The sequence below is a fragment of the Mustelus asterias genome, chromosome 7 (assembly GCF_964213995.1).
Source record: "Mustelus asterias chromosome 7, sMusAst1.hap1.1, whole genome shotgun sequence".
In the NCBI taxonomy this organism is placed as follows: domain Eukaryota; kingdom Metazoa; phylum Chordata; class Chondrichthyes; order Carcharhiniformes; family Triakidae; genus Mustelus; species Mustelus asterias.
Genome location: NC_135807.1, coordinates 42441378 through 42462907, shown reverse-complemented (window position 1 = coordinate 42462907; position 21530 = coordinate 42441378). Strand labels below are relative to the sequence as shown.

The 21530-nt window shown below is 39.9% G+C and overlaps 1 protein-coding gene across 3 annotated transcripts in view; it reads right to left on the bottom strand.

Moving 5' to 3' along the window:
* The window catches only part of nagpa (N-acetylglucosamine-1-phosphodiester alpha-N-acetylglucosaminidase), a 79783-nt gene that overhangs the window by 18968 nt on the left and 39285 nt on the right, over positions 1-21530 (bottom strand). For 2 of the 3 annotated variants that reach the window (XM_078215935.1, XM_078215936.1), the window contains 5 exons: positions 18649-18757; positions 17015-17143; positions 14058-14263; positions 11767-11814; positions 3179-3307 (listed from right to left, as the gene is read on the bottom strand). In XM_078215935.1, the coding sequence (XP_078072061.1) occupies positions 3179-3307; positions 11767-11814; positions 14058-14263; positions 17015-17143; positions 18649-18757 (621 nt within the window). Of the gene's footprint in view, positions 1-3178; positions 3308-11766; positions 11815-14057; positions 14264-17014; positions 17192-18648; positions 18758-21530 lie in introns of all 3 variants that reach the window. The other variant, XM_078215934.1, reaches the window with a different exon arrangement.

Genomic DNA, 21530 nt, shown 5'->3' with positions numbered 1-21530 from the left:
TGCACATTAACAATACACAAAGGCGTTAGAGAAATTCCATCAGTAATACCTCAGCAGCATCCTCCAGATTCATTGGGATGACTGTCGAACAAACACTAGTTCCCTTGTTGAAGGTAGCTCCACAAGCATTCAGGTAAAACTCCCACAAAATCAACTTTGATGGACTGGACATTGTGCCCAGATGGCTGAAACCATCACCCCTGCCAGGTGCTGTGCTCTCAACTCCAACATTCCGGGGAGGACAAAGATAATGCTGACATTGACCTCAATGACTGGAATGAGCTTGCTACAATTATTCAGAATGGCAACAACTTTTCTATCACTCTGAGTCCCAATGTCTTTATGATGAGACAGAGCAATGGAGCAATGGCAGAGAAGAAAATGAAGCAAATCCTAGATTCCAGGTCCCACTATCTCACTATGCCCTGCCTCATGTTCCAAAACAGATGTAGATCCAAAACTGGCCTGTTTAGTCACATGAAGAATCATGGCAGAAACTCACACCAAGTAGACATCACCCTTAAATCGAGGGTCAGTCAACATTGGTGTTTCCTCATGGTATAACAGCATTTTTCTTAAGCCAAGCGATTTTAAATCAAGTCAGACTCAGATAAAATTTCTCATGTAAACTTTATACTTCAATTCTATTTCAAAGTGAAATCCTGAGATATTTGCATCTATATGACTGAGGCAGAGGAAACACATGAGAGATAGAGATGGGTAGATAGAACTAGAGTATAAGCAATCAAGAGACCAGCAGAAAGGTTCTGGGGTTTGATAGCACTCTGTCTGGGACTTGGCAGCATCAGAACTGCGATTTGCAACCCCAACTCTAGTGCTGCCAAATGCCAGCAATCCTGAATCTTCCACGTCCCTTTATACCAAATCCAAATTTCTACTCAAACCCCAGGATTCCCTCTCCTGTATTACCAAGTTAAAAAATTATATCTTTCATGGCATGTGAGCATCACCAACGGTCAGTATTGGTTGCCCATCCCCGCGTGCCCTTGAGAAGGTGATGGCAAGCTGTTTTCTTGAACTGCTGCAATCTATGTGCTATTATAGATAGTGTTCCAGGATATTTAACCAGAGACATACAAGGAACAGTGATATAGTTCCAAATCAGATTGGGGTGTGCCTCGGAGAGGAACATTTAGGTGGTGGCTGTTAGATTTCACCTCTTTGACACACTTATGCAATTAATAAGGCTCACATTATCAAATTGCACTGTACACAAGCTTAGTGATGAAAGTCATAAATAAAACAAAATCGAAAAACTCAGCGGGTCTGGCAGCATCTGTGGAGACAGAAACAGTTAACATTTCAAGTCCATATGACTTCTCCAAAGTGCCAAATACTGCAATGAAGCCTTAAGATAAAAGCTGAATTAATGGTGAGGAAGGGGTCAAAGCATCAGGGGTACCATTTTAGATACAAGTAATAATTAACAGTTAGAAGAGATGCCAAACTGATTGCTTCTGGTATGAGAAGTAGATTGTTTTGGGAAAGCTAGGAACACTTTCCAAATGGTCAATAGGTTGTAAATGTTTGATTAGGACTTGTTAGTTGTGCTAACACAGGTGCACATTTTTAGGCTAAATGTGGCAAAACTACCTGCAAAAAGGGGTGCCATGAGCAAGGCCAGCATTTATTGCCCTTCTTGTTCCGAATTGCCCTCGAGGTGGTGGTGATGAGGAGAAGGTAGTGGTGAGCTGGCCTCCACTGTAGTCCACAGTGTGCAGGTGCTGTTGGAGAGGAATTTCAAGGATTTTGATATGGTGAAGGAACAGTGATGCATCTCCAAATCAGGATGGTGAGATTTGGAGGGGAACTTGGAGGCGAGGGTGGTCAGAAGTGTCTGCTGACACGGTTTTTTTCGGCAACAGAGGTCACAGATTTGGAAGGTGCTATTTCAAAAGCCTTGCTGAGCTGCTGCTCTGCTTTGTGTAGCTGGAATACACTGCAGCCATGGTTTGCTGATCATGAAAGGAGGGCCAGTCAAATGGTCTGCTGTGCTGTAGATGGTGTTGAGCTTCAAATGTTGTTGAACTTCAGTAAGCCAACCTTGTGGAGAGTATTCTGTAACACTCCTGACTTTTGCCTTGTAGATGGTCGAAAGGATTTAGGAAGTCAAGAGCTGAGTCATTTACTGCAGAATACTCAGTCCCTGACATGCTCCTGTAACCACTAAGCCTCTGAACTTCACGGCTTTCTCCTGGGTGCAATTAAGGTCCATCTATTTAACTTTGGTATAATTCAACTTGCTATGCATCCTGAGCATTAAAACCGAACGAGATAAAAATGGATAGATAAAGGAACAGTAATGATCCATAATGTGCTTCCCAACATATGGAAATTACATATTTAAATATCTTGTTCAGTCATCTCAATATTACATGGTATTTTACAGGTTTAACAGTGAACTATATCCTGAAACTTGAGAAATGGGAGATCTAGGAGTTGGTCTCACATTTGTCGTCACACTTAACCACCAATATCCCAAATCTCAAAATTTGATATATGGTTATAGCTCAAATTCAAATTTGTCCAATTAAATTCATATTTTTTTCAGCACATTTGCAAATTCCTTAATTCTCAAACAGAACAGAAATGAACAAAAATGGCAAGCTTTGCTTAAACTTGTACAATGTCTTAAACAATTATTGTAGCCAATGTAACTCTGTAGGCTCATTTAACTATTCAATAAATAATTTTTTTTTTATACTGCCTCCTGCTGCAATCAGTAAACAATGTGTTCTACTGCTCACCCAAACTTTACTTCAACTGGTTTCCTACACCTCCAAGGCACCTCCCATCAAATGGCACCACCATTCAAAATAACATTCAAATATTGACCATGCTACTTTGGCAGCAAGTTTCTTTGAAACTTTTAAACCCTGGTCACCAATTAGTTTTATATCCACAAAATCCATAGGGCAAAGAAGCAAAACATTTATGAACAACTGTGAGAAGGCTAGTGTTGCACCCACAAGAGGATTTATATATTTGAGGCAATCTGATACTCAGCTGAAATGTTAGAATTAGAGTTAGCCAGACTTGCTTGAACTATGTTGACCAGCTAGTTGGTTAAGGTGTTGGTAACTAGAGACTTCTTCAAGTAGCATCATGGTTCATGTGTTTGTACATCAGAGCTTTGTTTTCAATTTTGTAAATTCACCTTGTTCACAGAAGTCTCCACGATAACCAGATGGACAGCTGCAAGTACCATGTATATGATCACAAATCCCACCATTTATGCAATGACATTTTTGGCTACAACCATCACCATAGAATCCACTAGGGCATTCTGTTGGGAAAAGAAATGGAAAAAAGTGCTGAAAATTGAACATTGCTTATGATGTTCTGCATTGAGATCTTTTAACACAAAGAAAACAATTACCATGGAAAATTTACATAAACAATGCTAGGCATGACAGCATAAAAATCTATCTTGAATTGCATATCCAGAATTTTAAGGTCAATTCGTTGATACAGAATTTTGAATGTAATCACATGTATTGGTTTAATAGTTAACTTTTCTAAATTTCACTTTAGCTAGTTCACCATTTTGTCCCAATGCAAGATTTCCAACATGTCAATTCAGCCTTCTAAATTCTCAAATTCAGTCCTAATTGTGCTTGTATTTATTTCCTGGTAGATTGTGTTTATTTTTGTGGTCTAGAGGTTAGACAATTGTTCTTGGTGCTCCTGGGTAGTCAGCTCCTCGGGATGCTAATCATCATGCACATCTATCCACAGCCATCAACTGTCCTCTCCAACCCTAAAATCCTCTCTTCTGCTGGATTCGAACATGGGTGTATTTTGGTCCAAACTTCAAGTTAACGAGCATCTTAAAAAGCCTCAGTCTATTAGTTCAAACCCAATCCCCTGGCCTTATCTTGTGAGCTTTTGTGTAAAGATCTGGTAAACCCTGGACCTGGATCTTCTCAAGCTGGAATTCCTGGACTTCTGTGGACACCAAGATGTTTCTGTGGTGAACTATACTGGAATAAACCATAAGATTCTGCCTCTGTCTCTACTGCCTGCTCTTCTTTACTTTTGATGTGGAGATGCCGGTGTTGGACTGGGGTAAACACAGTAAGAAGTTTAACAACACCAGGTTAAAGTCCAACAGGTTCATTTGGTAGCATAAATAAACCTGTTGTACCTTCTTTACTTTTGTCAGCTGTGGAAAAAAATCTGGAATAATCTTAGATCAAACTGGACTTCAAATGTCTGGACTGTTCTCAACATCAAGAACATGCTTCAGCACTTGGCTACAAGGTCTAACTTTTGTCTTTGATCTGCTCTTTGGTGATCACTTCACAGCCCTTTCCCAACCACTGCCATGACTGAGACACTTTATGTCTCCTGCTGAGTCTACGACTGACCACTGGTTACATTAGTTTTCAGCTTCATTTTGTTCAGCTGGGCCAAATACCAAAAAATTCTGTTGCTCCTCGATTTTATTGTTTCAACTTTGCCAACATCTTCTGATTCTGCAACTGCTTCTGTCGATCTCCGGCATCTTTCCCCCCCCAAAGAAACCATCAGTGCATCCACAATAGGTTTTGGATGCTCAGCAACCATCTACAAACTGATAACAGTTTGTTGACGCTCAATGCTGACTCCACCCTACTATCAGTATACTACCACAAAAGCTCTGACTAACTCTGAATGCCATCCTATTATCTCCTATTTTCCATTCCTTGTTTACCATCATGTTATGCATCCTAGTTTTAATATAACAGGCCAATGCAATTTGCACTCGAGTCCACTCATGTACTTTCTGCTCTACCTTGACTTCACCCCTTTTTTCCCTCATCATCGCAGACACCTCACATCTACTGTCATGCCTTCTTCACTTTTCTCCCTCAGTTACTTGGCCCTCTAAATTCCTTATCCTAACCCTTCGGTGCTTCTTGGCCTTGCTTGCTTCTTTTCTAGGCTTGAATCCCTCTTGGATAAGCCTACAGTTTCTCTCTGCGCCTATTGTGGCAGCGTCCAAAGGGCTCATCGAGGAATGCAATCCAAGCAACCACATACTGCCCCATTCTACTCTCTTACCAAATGTGCTGCCTAGCAAGTCTGCTGGAGGCTAATCATCTTCCCATGCAACTTGCCTGTCACTGCTGACCTTGTGGACATGACCAATAGATCATCACCCATCTCTGCATCTCCCTCCAGAAGTCCTTCACTGGTGAACAAGCCCCTTGTCATCCATAAACTTATTGTGCATGATTGCAACACCATTATCCTTAATGGAAACTTGGCTAAGGTGTGTCAACACCTTCCCCCTAAATGAAGCCTCCCCACCTTCCATCACGAGCCCAAAACTAATGTGGTGGTGTGACATTCATCGACAAAGCAGATCTTGACCCTCAGCGCTCACTCCTCTGATCATCCCATCAATTTCTTTTGTGTGGTTTTACTCGTTATTAACTAGTCCTTTTCCCTTTCCTGGCCTCACCATCCTTTTTTGTTTTTATGTCCATATGTTCCACTCCACCTCAAATTCTTCACACCCTACTGCCCTCTTCAGTACAAAGAAAATGTTCTCATTAAAATATCTTCACTGCCCCCCTCTCAGCCTCTGCAGTGAACTACTTCCTGTCCTTGGTGATTTCAACCTCCATCTTATCTCTTTCCCATCTTATCTTCTCCAAATCTTTCCATGTCAACTCTTCAATAGCCACACCTTTGACCTTTGCCATCTCTTTTGGCCTTGCTACTCCCATCCCATCAATCGCAGGTGAAGCCAACTGATCACTGCTCTCCACCCCACATCCCTCTGCCGTGCCCCAACACTTCCTTCTGAATTCACTCCTGGAAAACTATCTCCCGATTTACTTACAACTGCACTTTCAAAATTCCGACTGTTTAGCCTCTGGCTCTCTGTTTGCTACGGATTTGCTCAACCACATTCTTATCTCCCACCTTAGATGCCTTAGTCCCCAATAAAACCATTACACTCTCTCAGCCTGGCTATTTCCCTTGGTCTAGCCCTCAGTTTGGCACCTCGAAGTCCAAGGGATATAGGCTGGAAAAGGTCAGGAGGTCAACTGGTTCAGTTATCCACTGCCAGATCTGGTTGAACCACAAAAGCACTAAAGATCCTGTTTGCTATTCAAGAATCATCCTGGAAAGCAAAAATAATCCGCAGATTTTTAATAAACCATAAACCATCTTCTTAAACCTCTTTCTTCTGTTTCCTCCACTATCATCTCCAACGTTCCAATGTTCAAGCAGCTCATGGACTGAAATCATGCCAAAACATCCTCTAAAATTTCCCTCTGCTCGCCCTGAACTTGCAATTTTTCTCCTGATTCTCCATCTCTCTTCATACCCTCTGTTGAGCTCATCATATCCATGGAGTCCACCTCCTGCTCCTTCAACCCATGTCCACTAAACTGCTGACCACCCAACCACCCTTCCTGGTCCTCATGTTAGTTGATATTGTTGACAGTTCCATCTTCTGGTGCTGTCTCTTGCTCACCTTTAAATCTGCTGTTATTACCCTTGCCTGAAAAAATCCTTTGACCCCAAAGTCCTTGCTAAATACCACTCCTCTCCAAAACCCTTGAATGTGTAGTCACCTATCACCCAGACTGCTCTTTCGCAGAACTGTTCGAAAACCTTCAAATCAAGCTTCTGCCCTGCTAGAGTCCCAAAATGCCTTTCAAAGTTACAAATTACATCCCATGATTATAACAATGGCAAACTATCCTTCCATGCCCTTTTTGATCTGTTGCAGCCTTCGACACAGTTAACCACACCTTACATCTCCACTGCTTGTCCATTGTCATTCAGTTGGTTAGGATGACATTTACGCTGAATGTAATTAGGTAAGAATGAAACTAGGTATCACTTGCAATGGCTTCTTTTCCCACTCCTGCACTATTACCTCTGACGGCCTCCGAGGATCTATCCTTATCCCACTTCTATTTCTCATCAAAATGCTGTCCCCTTCAGCAATGCTATCTGAAAGCATAATGTTAGTTTTCAAATGCAAACTTAGACACTCAGCTCTATCTCAATACCACATCAGACTGCTCATCTGCTATCCAATACAGGACAGGCAGAAATTTCTTCAAAATCGGAACCATTAACTTTGGTAAATAAATAAAATCAAAATACTGTGGATGCTGGAAATCAGAAACAGAAAATGCTGGATAAACTCAACAGGTCTGACAACAGCTACGGAGAGAGAAACAGGGTTAAGGTGGAATCGAGACAACTTCTTCAGAGCTCTGAAGAAAAGGCGTACTGACTCAAAACATTTAACTCTTTTCTCTCAAGATGCTGTCAGCCCTGATTAGTTTATCCAGCATTTTTTGTTTTCATTAACTTTGGTCCCTGCTCTAAAACACCACTGACTCCATCTCTCGCCCTGGCAAATAGTTTGAGAACAAATCAGACAGTTTGCAATCTTCATGCTATATTTGACCCCAAGATGAACTTCCGACCACAGATCTGGACCACTAAAGATCATTTCTGCCACTAACCTTTGTCCCTGCCTCAATCCATCTGATACTAAAATCCTCATTCATGCCTTTGTTACCTCTAGACTCGAATATCCCAATGCATTCCTGGCCAGTCTGTAAACCCTCTGTAAACTTGGAAGTCATTCAAGTCCCATTTATCTATTACCTGTGTTTGGACTCTGGTTAAGCCTAGATTTTAAAATTTTCATCCTGGTTTTTTCAGGTCCCTCTATGGTCCTTCCCTCCCCATTTCTCCTCCAGCTCCCAACTCTCAGATTGTGCTCATCTAATTCTGGTCTGGAGCATCCAGACTGTTGTAGTGGGAGATTTTAATTTCCCTCACATAGATTGGAAATCGCTTAGGGCTAGGGGCTTGGACGGGGAAGAATTTATAAAATGCATACAGGAAGGTTCTTTGGAACAATATGTTGACAGTCCTACTAGAGAGGGGGCTATACTGGACCTAGTACTGGGGAATGAACCCAGTCAGGTCATCAAAGTTGCAGTAGGGGAACATGTGGCAAATAGTGACCACAATTCTGTGAACTTTAGGATAGTAATGGAAAAAGATGAGTGTTGTCCTATGGGTAAGGTACTGAATTGGGGGAAGGCTAACTACAGCCAGATTAGGCAGGATTTGGTGGCTGTTGATTGGGAGAGGCTGTTCGAGGGTAAATCCACATCTGGCATGTGGGAGGAGGTTTTTAAGGAGCAGTTCATAGGACTGCAGGACAGGCATGTGCCTGTAAAGAGGAAGGATAGGAAAGGTAGGATTCGAGAGCCGTGGATAACCAGTGAAATTGTGGGTCTAATCAAAAAGAAAAAAAGAGGCATAGAAATCATAGAACCCCGACAGTACAGAAAGAGGCCAATCGGCCCATCGAGTCTGCACCGACCACAATCCCACCCAGGCCCTACCCCCATATCCCTACATATTTTACCCACTAATCCCTCTAACTTACACATCTCAGGACACTAAGGGCAATTTTTAGTATGGCCAATCAACCTAACCCACACATCTTTGGACTGTGGGAGGAAACCGGAGTACCTGGAGGAAACCCACGCAGACACGAGGAGAATGTGCAAACTCCACACAGACAGTGACCCAAGCGGGAATCGAACCCAGGTCCCTGGAGCTGTGAAGCAGCAGTGTTAACCACTGTGCTACCGTACCATGCCATACAGGAGGTCCAGGCAGCTAAAAACAGATGGAACACTGGAGGAATACAGAGAAAGTAGAAAAGAACTCAAACAGGGACTTAGAAGGGCAAAAAGGGGTCACGAAATGTCCTGGACGGACAGGATTAAGGAGAATCCTAAGACATTTTATATATACATTAGGAACAAGAGGGTTGGTAGGGAAAGAATCGGACCTCTCAGGGACAAAGGAGGGGAATTATGCTTAGAACCAAGGGAAGTTGGTGAGATCCTAAATGAATACTATGCCTCAGTATTCACAAAGGAGAGGGACATGTTGACTGGTATTGTCTCAGAGAGATGTGTTGACCTGTTAGAAAAAATCTCAATTACAAGGGAGGAAGTGTTAGGTTTTTTAGGAAGCATTAAGACAGACAAACCCCCAGGGTCAGATGGCACCTATCCTAGACTCCTCAGGGAGGCGAGAGATGCAATTGCTGGGCCTCTAACAGAAATCTTGGTCTCTTCACTGGACACAGGTGAGGTCCCAGAGGATTGGAGGATAGCAAATGTGGTCCCGTTATTTAAGAAGGGTAGCAAGGATAACCCGGGTAATTATAGGCCGTGAGCTTGACGTCCGTGGTAGGGAAGTTGTTGGAGAAGATTCTTAGAGATAGGATATATGCGCATTTAGAACTGAATAATCTCACTAGCGATAGACAGCATGGTTTTGTACGAGGGAGGTCATGCCTCACAAATTTGGTTGAGTTTTTTGAGGAGGTGACAAAAACGATTGACGAAGGAAGGGCCGTGGATGTAGTCTATATGGTTTTTAGTAAAGCGTATGACAAGGTCCCTCATGGCAGGCTGGTGCAAAAGGTTAAATCTCACGGGATAAAAGGTGAGCTAGCTAGATGGGTGGAGAACTGGCTTAGCCATAGAAGACAGAGGGTAGCAGTGGAGGGGTCTTTTTCCAGTTGGAGGTCTATGACTAGTGGTGTTCCGCAGGGCTCTGTACTGGGACCTCTGCTGTTTGTGATATATATAAATGATTTGGAGGAAGATGTAACTGGTGTGATCAGTAAGTTTGCGGACGACACGAAGATTGCTGGAGTTACGGATAGTGATGAACATTGTCAAAGAATACAGCAGGATATAGATAGGCTGGAACATTGGGCGGAGAAATGGCAGATGGAATTTAATCCAGATAAATGCGAAGTGATGCATTTCGGTAGATCTAATGTAAGGGGGAGCTATACAATAAATGGCAGAACCATCAGGAGTATAGACACACAGAGGGACCTGGGTGTACAAGTCCACAGATCCTTAAAGGTGGCAGCACAGATGGAGAGGGTGGTGAAGAAGGCATATGGCATGCTTGCCTTAATTGGAAGGGGCATAGAATATAAAAGTTGGCATATGATGTTGCGGCTGTATAGAACGATGGTTAGGCCACATTTGGAATACTGCATCCAGTTCTGGTTGCCACACTACCAGAAGGACGTGGAGGCTTTGGAGAGAGTACAGAGAAGGTTTACCAGGATGTTGCCTGGTGTGGAGGGTCTTAGCTATGAGGAGAGATTGGGCAAACTGGGGTTGTTCTCCCTGGAAAGACGGAGGATGAGGGGCGACCAAATAGAGGTGTATAAAATTATGAAGGGCATAGATAGGGTGAACAGTGGGAAGCTTTTTCCCAGGTCGGAGGTGACGAACACAAGGGGTCACAGCCTCAAGGTGAGGGGGGCAAGGTTCAACACAGATGTCAGGGGGACGTATTTTACACAGAGGGTGGTGGGGGCCTGGAATGCACTGCCAAGCAAGGTGATTGAGGCGGACATGCTGGGATCGTTTAAGACTTATCTAGATAGCCACATGAACAGACTGGGAATAGAGGGATACAAAAGAATGGTCTAGTGGGCATATGAGCGGCGCAGGCTTGGAGGGCCGAAGGGCCTGTTTCTGTGCTGTATTGTTGTTTGTTCTTTGTTCTATCCCTGGAATTAACTGCTCTACCATTGGCTGCCGTGCCCTCAGCTACCTAGGTTATAAAGCTCTGGAATTCTCTCCCTAAACTTCAGGTACTCTATTTATCTTTCTTAATTTAAGAAGCTCCTTAAAACCTTAACCCAGTGCAGGGACAACGGGCCTGGTGCAGGCGGAATGGCCGCCTTCTGCCAGTGTTTTCACTGACAGGTGAAACTAGAACTAGGGAGCATGGCCTCAAAATAAGGGGAAGCAGATTTAGGACTGAGTTGAGGAGGAACTTCTTCACACAAAGGGTTGTGAATCTGTGGAATTCTCTGCCCAGTGAAGCAGTTGAGGCTACCTCATTGAATGTTTTTAAGGCAAGGATAGATACATTTTTGAACAGTAAAGGAATTAAGGGTTATGGTGAGCGGGTGGGTAGGTGGAGCTGAATCCATGAAAAGATCAGCCATGATCTTATTGAATGGCAGAGCAGGCTCGAGGGGCCAGATGGCCTACTCCTGCTCCTCGTTCTTATGTTCTTATGTTCTGCAGGTAGTCATTTTGTAAAACCCATTTTGATCAAGCTTTTGGCCAACAATGTTTCTTGGAAGTTCCATGGGCCCATTTTATTAAGGACAAAAAATTTAAAACACCCGTGCAGTAGAAGAGAAAATGTGAGTTGCTGCCATATGCTCTACTATTTTAGTGTATTCACATAAAAAGATCTGAAAACTGCATAGCTCCAAGGCTCCAAGTGATTTTTTCAAATGCAATAATATGCACAAGTCATGGCAACAAGGGTTGTGGAGTAAAATTAAATTTGAAACCATGTCTCAAATTTGGAGGACTAATGTCAAAGTAACTATCTATCCCCATTGAAATACTGATTTTTTTGGCAGAGGAAACACCTTTTTCAGTAAAATTAGCTTTGTTTTTCAAAAAAAGTCTTAATGTTCAGTTATTGCTAATTTGTTAATCTTTTGAACGATGACATGCCTTTCAATGCATATTTTAAATTATATTTTAGTACAATGATAGAAACCAATTTTTAAAATTAAAAAAGGGGGGGAATCAAAACAAATATTATGAAGTTATAAAATAAAATGCAAGATGCCCAGAAAAGGGGGGAAAAGAAACTTGAAGACAATGGAAAATGCAGAAAAACAGACACACTCACCATCACTACAGTTAGCTCCCAAGTACCCTGCATCACAAAGGCATCCACCTACATGATAAACAGAATAATTAATTCATGGCAAAACAAACTAAATTACCAGTTTTAAAATTTGAAGTATGTCAAAGATGTTTTTATACTCCAATTTAAGTGACAGTGTGCATTTACAACTAAAACAAATATATTGATATACATACAATTATGAAGGCGGCATAATTATTTGAAAGAAAGTTGACATTTCATGCATCATGTAAATGAATGCAGGAAGAGAAATATTACCTAATGACACTAACCCTGAAATAATTTTGTCTGATATTTGTTTAACTGATGATGATCTGTTCATAAGCAGCAATTAGATTGGGCATGTTGATATCAACTAGTCTCCAATTTTAGTCTACCATCTTAGCCATTTGCCTAGAGGAAGCACCTTGGAGATCCTAATTAAAAAAGGGACTAAAATAAAATAATTGAATGGCAGAGTTGTTCCAAGATAGATTAGTTTGGAGAATCAGGTGGAGTAGGGGGCAGAGGAAAAGAGTAGCTAAAGAGGGAGCTCTGAAAAGAGGATTAACTACATGCAAAGAATGAGGATAATTCAGTTCAACATTCTTCATTCATTTAACTTATGTAGACCTTTCAAAAACTGGTGTTCTAAAAATAGTTTAAAGAAAACTTTAAAAACCAACAGCAGGCATAGGTGAAAAGAAGAAAACTTTGCAACTTAATCGCATGTGTACAGTCAAGACTGCAGAGGGGAGATTATTATGTTATGTACAAAATGAACAAATAATCAATTCAAAAACATTTCTGATCGAGAAAAATAGAGGAGATGAAAACGAAAAGTAGAAGTTCACCATGAAGGCTTCAGACACACAAACAGCCATGGAGTCAGAGTCATTACAGCAGTAGCCATTCAACTCACTGATTCCATGTAGTTCTTTGTAGAGCAATTCAATCAGTTCCAATCATCGTTAGCCCATAGCCCTACAAATTTATTTCCCTCACCTGCCCATTCAATTTCCTTTTGAAATCATCGATCATCTCAGTTTCCATCACTCTTTTAGGCAATGAATTCCAGATCATTACCACTCGCTGCGTAAAAAAAGTCAAAGTTCTTCCTCATACAAGCATGTGTGCATTTGTGTTCTGCTGACTTCCAAAAAAGAAAAGTTGGTATGGTAGAAAGCCAACCAGTCCTTTTAAAAAAAAGGTTGCCCCACTACAATAATACAGATAGCCTTAATAAGCTAAGGGATAGACTTCCTGAACTCAGTAGGGGGTGCTGCTGGGACTGTAAAAATCTCCAGGAAGAAGTGTTATGGATGCTTGAATTTTTCTGTGCGGCAGAATTGGGCACTCTGGGGATGTGGGTGGTCAGCCCCCAAAAGAATTTACCCTCACTGCCTTTTCACCAGCTTGGGTGAGAAAATGGTCTTTCCACTCTTGCTTATTTTCCACCATCCAGCCCAGCCCAGCCCAGCATATGACGACAGTAAAAGCAGATTGAGGGCCTTCCATCAGCAATAATTGGCCACTTAAGGGTCGGGTGGGCACCTTACCTGCTGTGTATTGTGGGGGCTGGTTCAAGATGGACAGAAAGATGATGGTCTAGCCATCTGATATACCTTGCATGTTCTTCCTCCAAAAACACATGCACCCGGGAGGGTGGCATAAAATCCAGCCCTTAGACTTGCACCACCAGCTAATGAAAACAAATTTTCTTTGTCTACCTTATCTAAACAAGTCATAACCTTGTTAGATTGAGGGACGCTTTTATAGAGTTGTACAAGAATAATCCTAGCTTTTTCAACCTAATCATGTAGCCTAGGGGTGGGATTTTCCCACCGCGCTCGCCCTGAAACCGGAAAATCTCGTTAAGCAGTAAAATTAAGGCTGACAATTCATTCCAGAACTGAGAAAGTGTTGTCTTTTGCCCCATTTGCTCTCCCAGTTGGGTGTAAATGATTCCATTACACTATTACGAAGAGTAGTGGCATTATTCCCGGTGTCTTGGTCAATATTTATCCCTCAACTTTAATTTTAGATAATTATCTGGTCATATTTGTGGGAGCTATGCACAAGTTGGTTGCGGTGTCGTCTACATTACAACGGTGACTGGTCAAAGTGCTAAACCTTTATAAAGATCTGGTTAGACCATAGAGTATTGCATGATATTCTGCTCAACACACTTCAGGAAATACGTGACTGAAAAGTGGTCATGAAAGTTGTTTTAAAACTGCAAACTTTTATTTATTTTCCTTAATTTAATTAACGGAAAAAGCATTGATTCATACCCTCAGTACAGATTCCACGTAGAGTACAATTTGAAGGTCCACAGTCGAGCAGGTTACAAGCTGGGCCAGACCAAAAGCCTGTACAGTAACAATCTCCAAGTAAACAATCTCCATGGCCACTGCAATCTGCAGGTACACATTCAGGTTCATGAACACACACGACTGTGGAAACAGCCCGAGGACAGCGCCACATGGGATCAGATGAACTGTTGGAGAAAATATTTCTAACTTGGGAGGTAATCTTAACTAAATGACGGAAATAAATCATTGGCATTTGCATTGCAGTTTAATATAGATATTCATGAATTAATCAAATTAAAATAATGTACTTGGAACAATTAATTTAGAAACAGTTAAGTTCATATCTTGTCTGAAGAATTTGTTGAAACATATCAATTTACATTTGTAAAAGCAAAGAATGAAGGAAGCTTCACATTTATACTTAAAAGTTTGTGATCATTGTCCACCATACAAATACATCTAACGTACATCAAAAATTGCTGTGATGGCAGCAACTTTTCATTTAAAAAGTGCAAGAAAATCCAATTGTGTTATTAACCCATCACAACTGTAGTGTTGTGATAAATTTAACGAAAGTAACAACGATTAATTAGTATCGTGTTGACATCATCCCAGGTTCTGGCTGCTATACTACTGTGCATCATTGTGCAGCTTCCTAAGATTTCCTCAGCCAAAGGCCACATTGATAAGAAAACCAAGCAATTTTAAAATCTGAAATGAAAGCAAAAACTTTTATCCCAACAGACTCCAGGCCTAACCTACTATTTGCCCAGAATATTCTTTGGTACGTGGCTCTTGAGGCTTGTCTATGGTGGATACTGGGTGAGTTGGCATGGAGGGTGCAACACAAGTTGGCATGGAAGAATTATGGGAAATGGAGTAGGAAAAAGTGTAGTTAAGGTAACTGTGGGAGTCAGTGGACTTGTATTGGATATTGGTCGAAAGCTTGAATAAGATATTGAGCACCACAGAATGAAGCTTATTGCTATCTCAAGCCTGTAAGCTGAGATGTAGCTGGGTGGAGGCACATCTCCCACCTGTTTTCTTAAAATTTTGATTATGAAGGTGAATGTGCAGGGCAGATTTTTACAGTATCTAATCTGCAACTAAAATTATAGACAACCAATTTTTGCAAACAACTATTAATAATTGAATTGAGTGTAGTTACAATGTCTAATACTGTTTGAATTTATGATTTGATACTTTTGGACTCATGGAATGGGGTGATGACTGACGGTAGCGGCAATGGTAGAGAAGAATTGAGAGAAGGCAAGTGTGATTAATTTCTGTAAAGAAAGATGGTAAAAATGCTTGTCAGGAGTCCATAAGAGCTACCACCATGGGTGAGTCAGTGATGGATGTAGCAGAAAATACCAAGAGAAGAATGAAGGGAAATGGCGCTGTGGTAAGATATCATTCAAGAGGAAATTGAATGGATAAATGTCAAAGAAGGGAGGGATCAAAGAAGCTGGAGAAAGAGCAGGCCAAAGAGTTTGGCCAGATGAGATACCAAGAATGTCTACCTAAGTCACTATTTTCACTAAATTATGAAAAACTTTGAAATGTTCATAGAAAAAGATATACAGAAGTAGGTTCTTTATTTTTAATGTTTAAATTTTGTTTTATCTGAATTGATGCTTTTGCCTACTAAACATTTGTTCACTGGTGATCTTAAATCCCTGATACGGAACACTACTCTATTGGCTCTTGTTTCTGTGCAATATGATTGGGATCCATTTGTTAAACTATTTGATTGGCATTTTGACTGTGTGGTGTTATACGGATGCTTAAAATTCTTGTACAAATTGGTTTCTCATTTAAATCCGGATATCACTTTGGCTTTTGTTACTTGCGTTTCGAGCTCAGAACTCTGTTGCATCAACACTCTTATCATTTATTCCTGTTACCTCATGATCCCAGAAAAGCTAATGGCTAAATTATTTGAGCCGGTGAAATGTATTCTTCATTACCATCTGAAGGGCAAGAATGTTTCAAGGCTAATTCAACTAGCTTAATGGCTACTGCTTGAATATTGTTTTTAGCAAAATTCCCATGATTTTAATCGATCGTGTGGCATGAATTATAATATCCAAATATTTATGCCGGCAGAATTTAATGGTTCAGATTTCTAAATAAAATAAAACTCAGTTGAGCTACTTTATGTTGTTTAGATTAACTCAATTTTAAAAATAGAAACAGGGGATTGGGGCGGCACGGTAGCACAGTGGTTAGCACTGCTGCCTCACAGCTCCAGGGACCTGGGTTCGATTCCCGGCTTGGGTCACTGTCTGTGTGGAGTTTGCACATTCTCCTCGTGTCTGTGTGGGTTTTCTCCGGGTGCTCCAGTTTCCTCCCACAGTCCAAAGATGTGCGGGTTAGGTTGATTGGCCATGCTAAAAATTGCACTTAGTGTCCTGAGATGTGTAGGTTAGAGGGATTAGTGGTTAAATATATAGGCATATGGGGGTAGGGCCTGGGTGGGATTGTGGTCGGTGCAGACTCGATGGGCCAAATGGCCTCTTTCTGTACTGTAGGGTTTCTATGATTTCTATGATTCAGAAAAATTACTTATTAGTTCTCATATAGGCAGAACATCTTAATTATGGAACTTCTCCATTGTAGGCAACTAGATTTACTTGTGGGTAAATTTACAATGTCCATCTTCTTATAAGAGTCAAACTCCCAAATGTATTTTAACAGAGTTTAAACAAAAACAGCAGCTGAAAATTAATTAATCCTGATTACTTGAGTCTTCCCCAATGCAGGGATTTACTATTAAAAATTAAATGATCAGAGTGCAGGAAATATTTAGTGATTTGCCAGATCATTTTATCTATTTGAGCAATAAAAACTACTAAAAGACAAATATGAATCAAGTACATCCATGACCAAGTTCAACTAATGTATAACTTAAACATATTTTGCAATGTACATACCAGTGATCCGATGGATAGCTTGCAAGACTTCCATTGAGTGCTAGAGTGGCTGACCCCCCTCCATCCAAATTGATGGCATTAATAACTCCATGGTCCTTTAAAAATTCTGCAACTTCCCAGAGACTCAGCCTGTAATGCATTTTGACCTCTGTTACTTCAAACCAAACCTCTCTTTTACTGGATTGTCCATGTTTGTAGGAATATCAAAGTATAGCTATTAGCACACTCAGGATTGTTCAGCAAATGCTGCCCAATCAAAAAATTACAAAAAACAGTAGATACTTTGTTTTGGCTACATTAATAACAAATTTTAAATAACCAGTCAAGCTTATAACGTGCCTTTAGATTTACTAGAAATGACATACATTAATATACATAAAAAACAGACCTGTTCTCTGCAAGCAAAAGCCACATATCCAATTATTGTACCTTTCTGAAAGCATTTCTCCATAGCAATACCTTGGTCAGAGTTCACTTGCCAACCAATTAGTAAACCTGTTTTGCCCTATGGTGCAAATTGTTGTAATTGTTTGAAATTTGGCATTCTTGCAAAATTTCTTGTCCTGATGAGTGCAAAATGAAAATCTTTGGCAATGTCTCTCTTTCATGTTCTGAACGACTAAGCAATTGTTTATAAAATCAATGAAATGCAAGCAAATTGGCAGAAATAAACTGTGGGTGCTAACAAAACTGTGTTCTGATTTGTTCAATCATGCACAAAGCATTTGTTTGAAACCAGGTCAACAATATTCAAACCAAAAAGAGTAGAAAATTCAAGCACATATTAAACCAAAATGTTTGGGCAAGATTTCTAGGGGTTTTTTTGGACAGTGTGGACATATGCCTTTTAGTGAATTTCTGACTCTTTCAACTTAACATTTTTCTAATTCGGCCATGTTTGGACATTTCCCATTTTCCTGCAAATTGGTTGCTTTTTTCAAGCATTTGAATGAAATATCTATAGCCAAGAGGAAGGGATCCGTGGCTTTTTCATAATACCCCCTGCAGCCTGTTGGTAGGTATAAGAGAGGTTAGATTTCCCTTCTCAACTAAGATTTGCTGAAATCAGAGGTGCAGAACTCTGGTCAGTAACCCTCTTCCCTATGCATCACAGATTTGGAATGTAAATAAAGAGAACATAGAATGCATCCAAAACCTTTTGCAAGGGAGAGGGAAGAACAAAATTTCATGAAACCTGGAATCTTAAACAAACAAAACACATCCTTTAAGTGATGGGTGGAAGGCATTACAAAAGTCAAGCAATAGTGTAATACCCGATAATCTCCTAAAGGAATTGAAGGAGATCTCAATCTCATTTTCATCCATGCTCATCTTAAAATGTTTATGAAAAGTAAATATGAAAAAATGTTGCCGATTTGGATGCTAAAAATCAAATCTTAATAATGGTTACTACATGGAACCAAATGTATCTGCAGCCCACAAGTATTATTTTGATCTTCAAATGAGTACAGTTGCATGCAACATTTACACATGTACAGACATTAATACTTCAAAAAGTGAACAAAAATGTTTGAATATTTAGTTAATATATTGATTGAATAAAAATGTAATCCATAAAATTCTAATGGGACAATCATAAAATAATTTTAATTTTAGGCTAATAATTGTCTTACCCTCTGATGTCAGTCTGTCCATCAATGTGTAATAAAACAAGCCTCCCATATTTATCATGTCCTATCGCAGTTCGTGCAGATACCACATTAACAAATCGTTCAAAAGACCCTATTTGAAATAGAAGCCTTATTAAAAATATTGCCTTATAGTATATAAATACAAGTTGTGTACAAGATAATATACATATCAGTGAAATAGCCAGCATGAGACATTAGGACAGGTGGTCAAAAGTTTGTCATCAAGGTAGGTTTCAAGAAGTGCCTTAAAGGAGAGAAGGAAAGTTTGTGGACTAGCTGACTGATGATAACTACCAGCAATGGGGTGAAACAATTAGCTAGAGTTGGAGGAACAGGGCTCTTCGAGAGATGGCATTATTTATGTATTTCTGGATCTATAATTTATAACAGCAAACTCGGTGCGTCAGCAGGCTATTCTATTGCATGAAATACATCAGTTAAGTGCTCACAAAGTGCACCTCAAGCAGGGAAATAGCTAAGAACCAAGACCTGATTACTCAGTCCCTGAAGTGAGATACATCAGAAAAATCATAGCATTCTTACCATTGCTCCAGCTGAGATAAGCTAACTCAATAGCATGGAATTAAACACGAACGAGGCCCTCCTGACCTGTATTATTCAGCAACTTGCTGAGCTATTAGAGGAGCTTGTTAATTAAATTCAATTAACTATAAAAATGTACTGGAATATTTTGGGTTAATAGATTAGGATTATTACAGTGGGTTACGTTTCCACCCATGCTCTTCCCATATTCTGATCACAGCAATACTGACTTAGAGTTGGGGTGAGGCAAGATCGAGCAACCCATATCAGCAACTGCTGCTGAAGTAGCTCTATGATGGGAAAAAGGGAGATAGAAAGAGGAAATTAAAGAAAATTCCCTGAAAAAATAAATTTAATGCAGCTCAGTATGTAAGGAAGTTACGGCTAAAAGAAATTATGAGTTTCAAAGACACAATATACTTGTATTCCATTTAATAACATTACCAATCAATAAAAAATATGCACTGAAAAGTTAAATGACTTACAGGTTAAAATGAATCGAAGATATCAAATGTTACTGTTAAAGGGTTCATTAATGTGTATGTTAACCATTGTACTCAATTTTCAAATATTGAAACATTAGTTACAATGTGCTGTCAGAGCATATATTTTATATTCTGAAAGTGTGCCAAAAATAACTGCCTTGTTCAATTAATACCAGAGGAAAGTTTCTGTGGGTATATATACTGACTTAGATAAACCATGGACAAAATACAGCTTACATTCATGTGTCAGGTCACACGTGCTGCAAGACAGTGATCTGCAATGAAGGGACAGTAAACAAAGAAAAAGGAGGAGATTTAATTTAGGAAAACAGGGGGCTAATGGCATGGGTAAAGAGAAAAGTTTTTTAAAACTCCTGCTCTAGTATTCCCTTTCTTTCGGAATTGCTGAGCAGTATATTACAATGGTTGGAATTCAAAAATGCCTTTGACTGTTGCTAAAACTTCTGGGAGTAGAAGTACCAGTAGATTATTTGAAATCCTTTGTAAATTATTAAATAATTTGTAAATTATTTGAAAAGCTTTTATTAAAGTAGTAAGGGATTGGTAGTAGTTCGAAGGATGAGTCCAATTCCACTGAAGATTTTGATTCAACTAAAAATCTGCTTAATGGCTATGTTTATAGAGGATGTAATTGTAGATATTTCCCCAAATTTGAAAAGAGGTCAAAGTGGCCACAGGATGCTAGGACCTTAGTGTTACAAAGTGTCCTGACAAGGTGCAGCTATGGATATGTATATTAGTCTGTCAGAAGGGCACTCTGGAAACTATTAAGCAGGTAAAAGGGCAAAACTTAATTTTTATGAGCTTGTTCCTGAAGCTTATTGATTAAAGTTTAGGAGAATGGGGAACTAGTGGCAGAAGGAAAAAGCCTAATCAGCCATTTGTTGAATTTGCAAGAAAGAATTGCTGTGGGATCAGTGGTTAAGCTCATTAAAATTGGAACAGATTTATAACACCAGGGGGAAATTATGACTATGGAAGAATTCTGAAATAGCATTCTAGTATCCATTAAGACTCATTTAAATGAGCATCAAGTTTTGACAGATACCTATCTCTCAGAGTTACATGTGGTGAAATGGTGAAATGGTCAAATGGAAATGGAAATTGGAATAATAGCAAATCTGGTAATGGGAAAGATATTAGTTCTGGGGGACAGACAGAATGATACCAAATTAATAAAGAAGTTAGACTAGAACTTAAATGTGATCTAAATAATCTGCTTCCATTGCAATAAAACTGGACATACTAAAGCTAATTGCTGGAAGTCAATTTGGAGAACTATTGCAGGAACAGAAATGCCTAAAGAATGTGAAGAAAACTAACTTAGGGAAGGGGACGTGTGACAAAATCATAGTAGCCATAGTGCAAGTGCAAAGTGAAGGCTCAGAATCTATCAAAGGAGTAGAGATAATTCTTTAAATTAGTGAAGTAAATTCAGAAAAGTAAATTACAGAAGGCAAAAGAGAAAATGCTGGAAAATCTCAGCAGGCCTGGCAGCATCTGTAAGGACAGAAAAGAGCTGACGTTTCGAGTCCAGATGTCCCTTTGTCAAAGCCGGTTTAAAGAATTTGTTTATAGAGGAAAGGTATTCCCTTATTCTTCTAATCAAGGTGGTAAACCAATAAAGATATTGAGGGCACTGGAGCATGTCAGTCACTTATGTTGACTGATATAATTTTTATTCCAGAGGGGTTACTGAAGGAAAAAATATTAATTGAAGGTATCCATGGATATTATAAACCAGTTGGATTTAAAAAATGATTTAGTAAATAGAGGTTATAGTTGGAGTCATGCATAAAATGGCTAAAACAACAG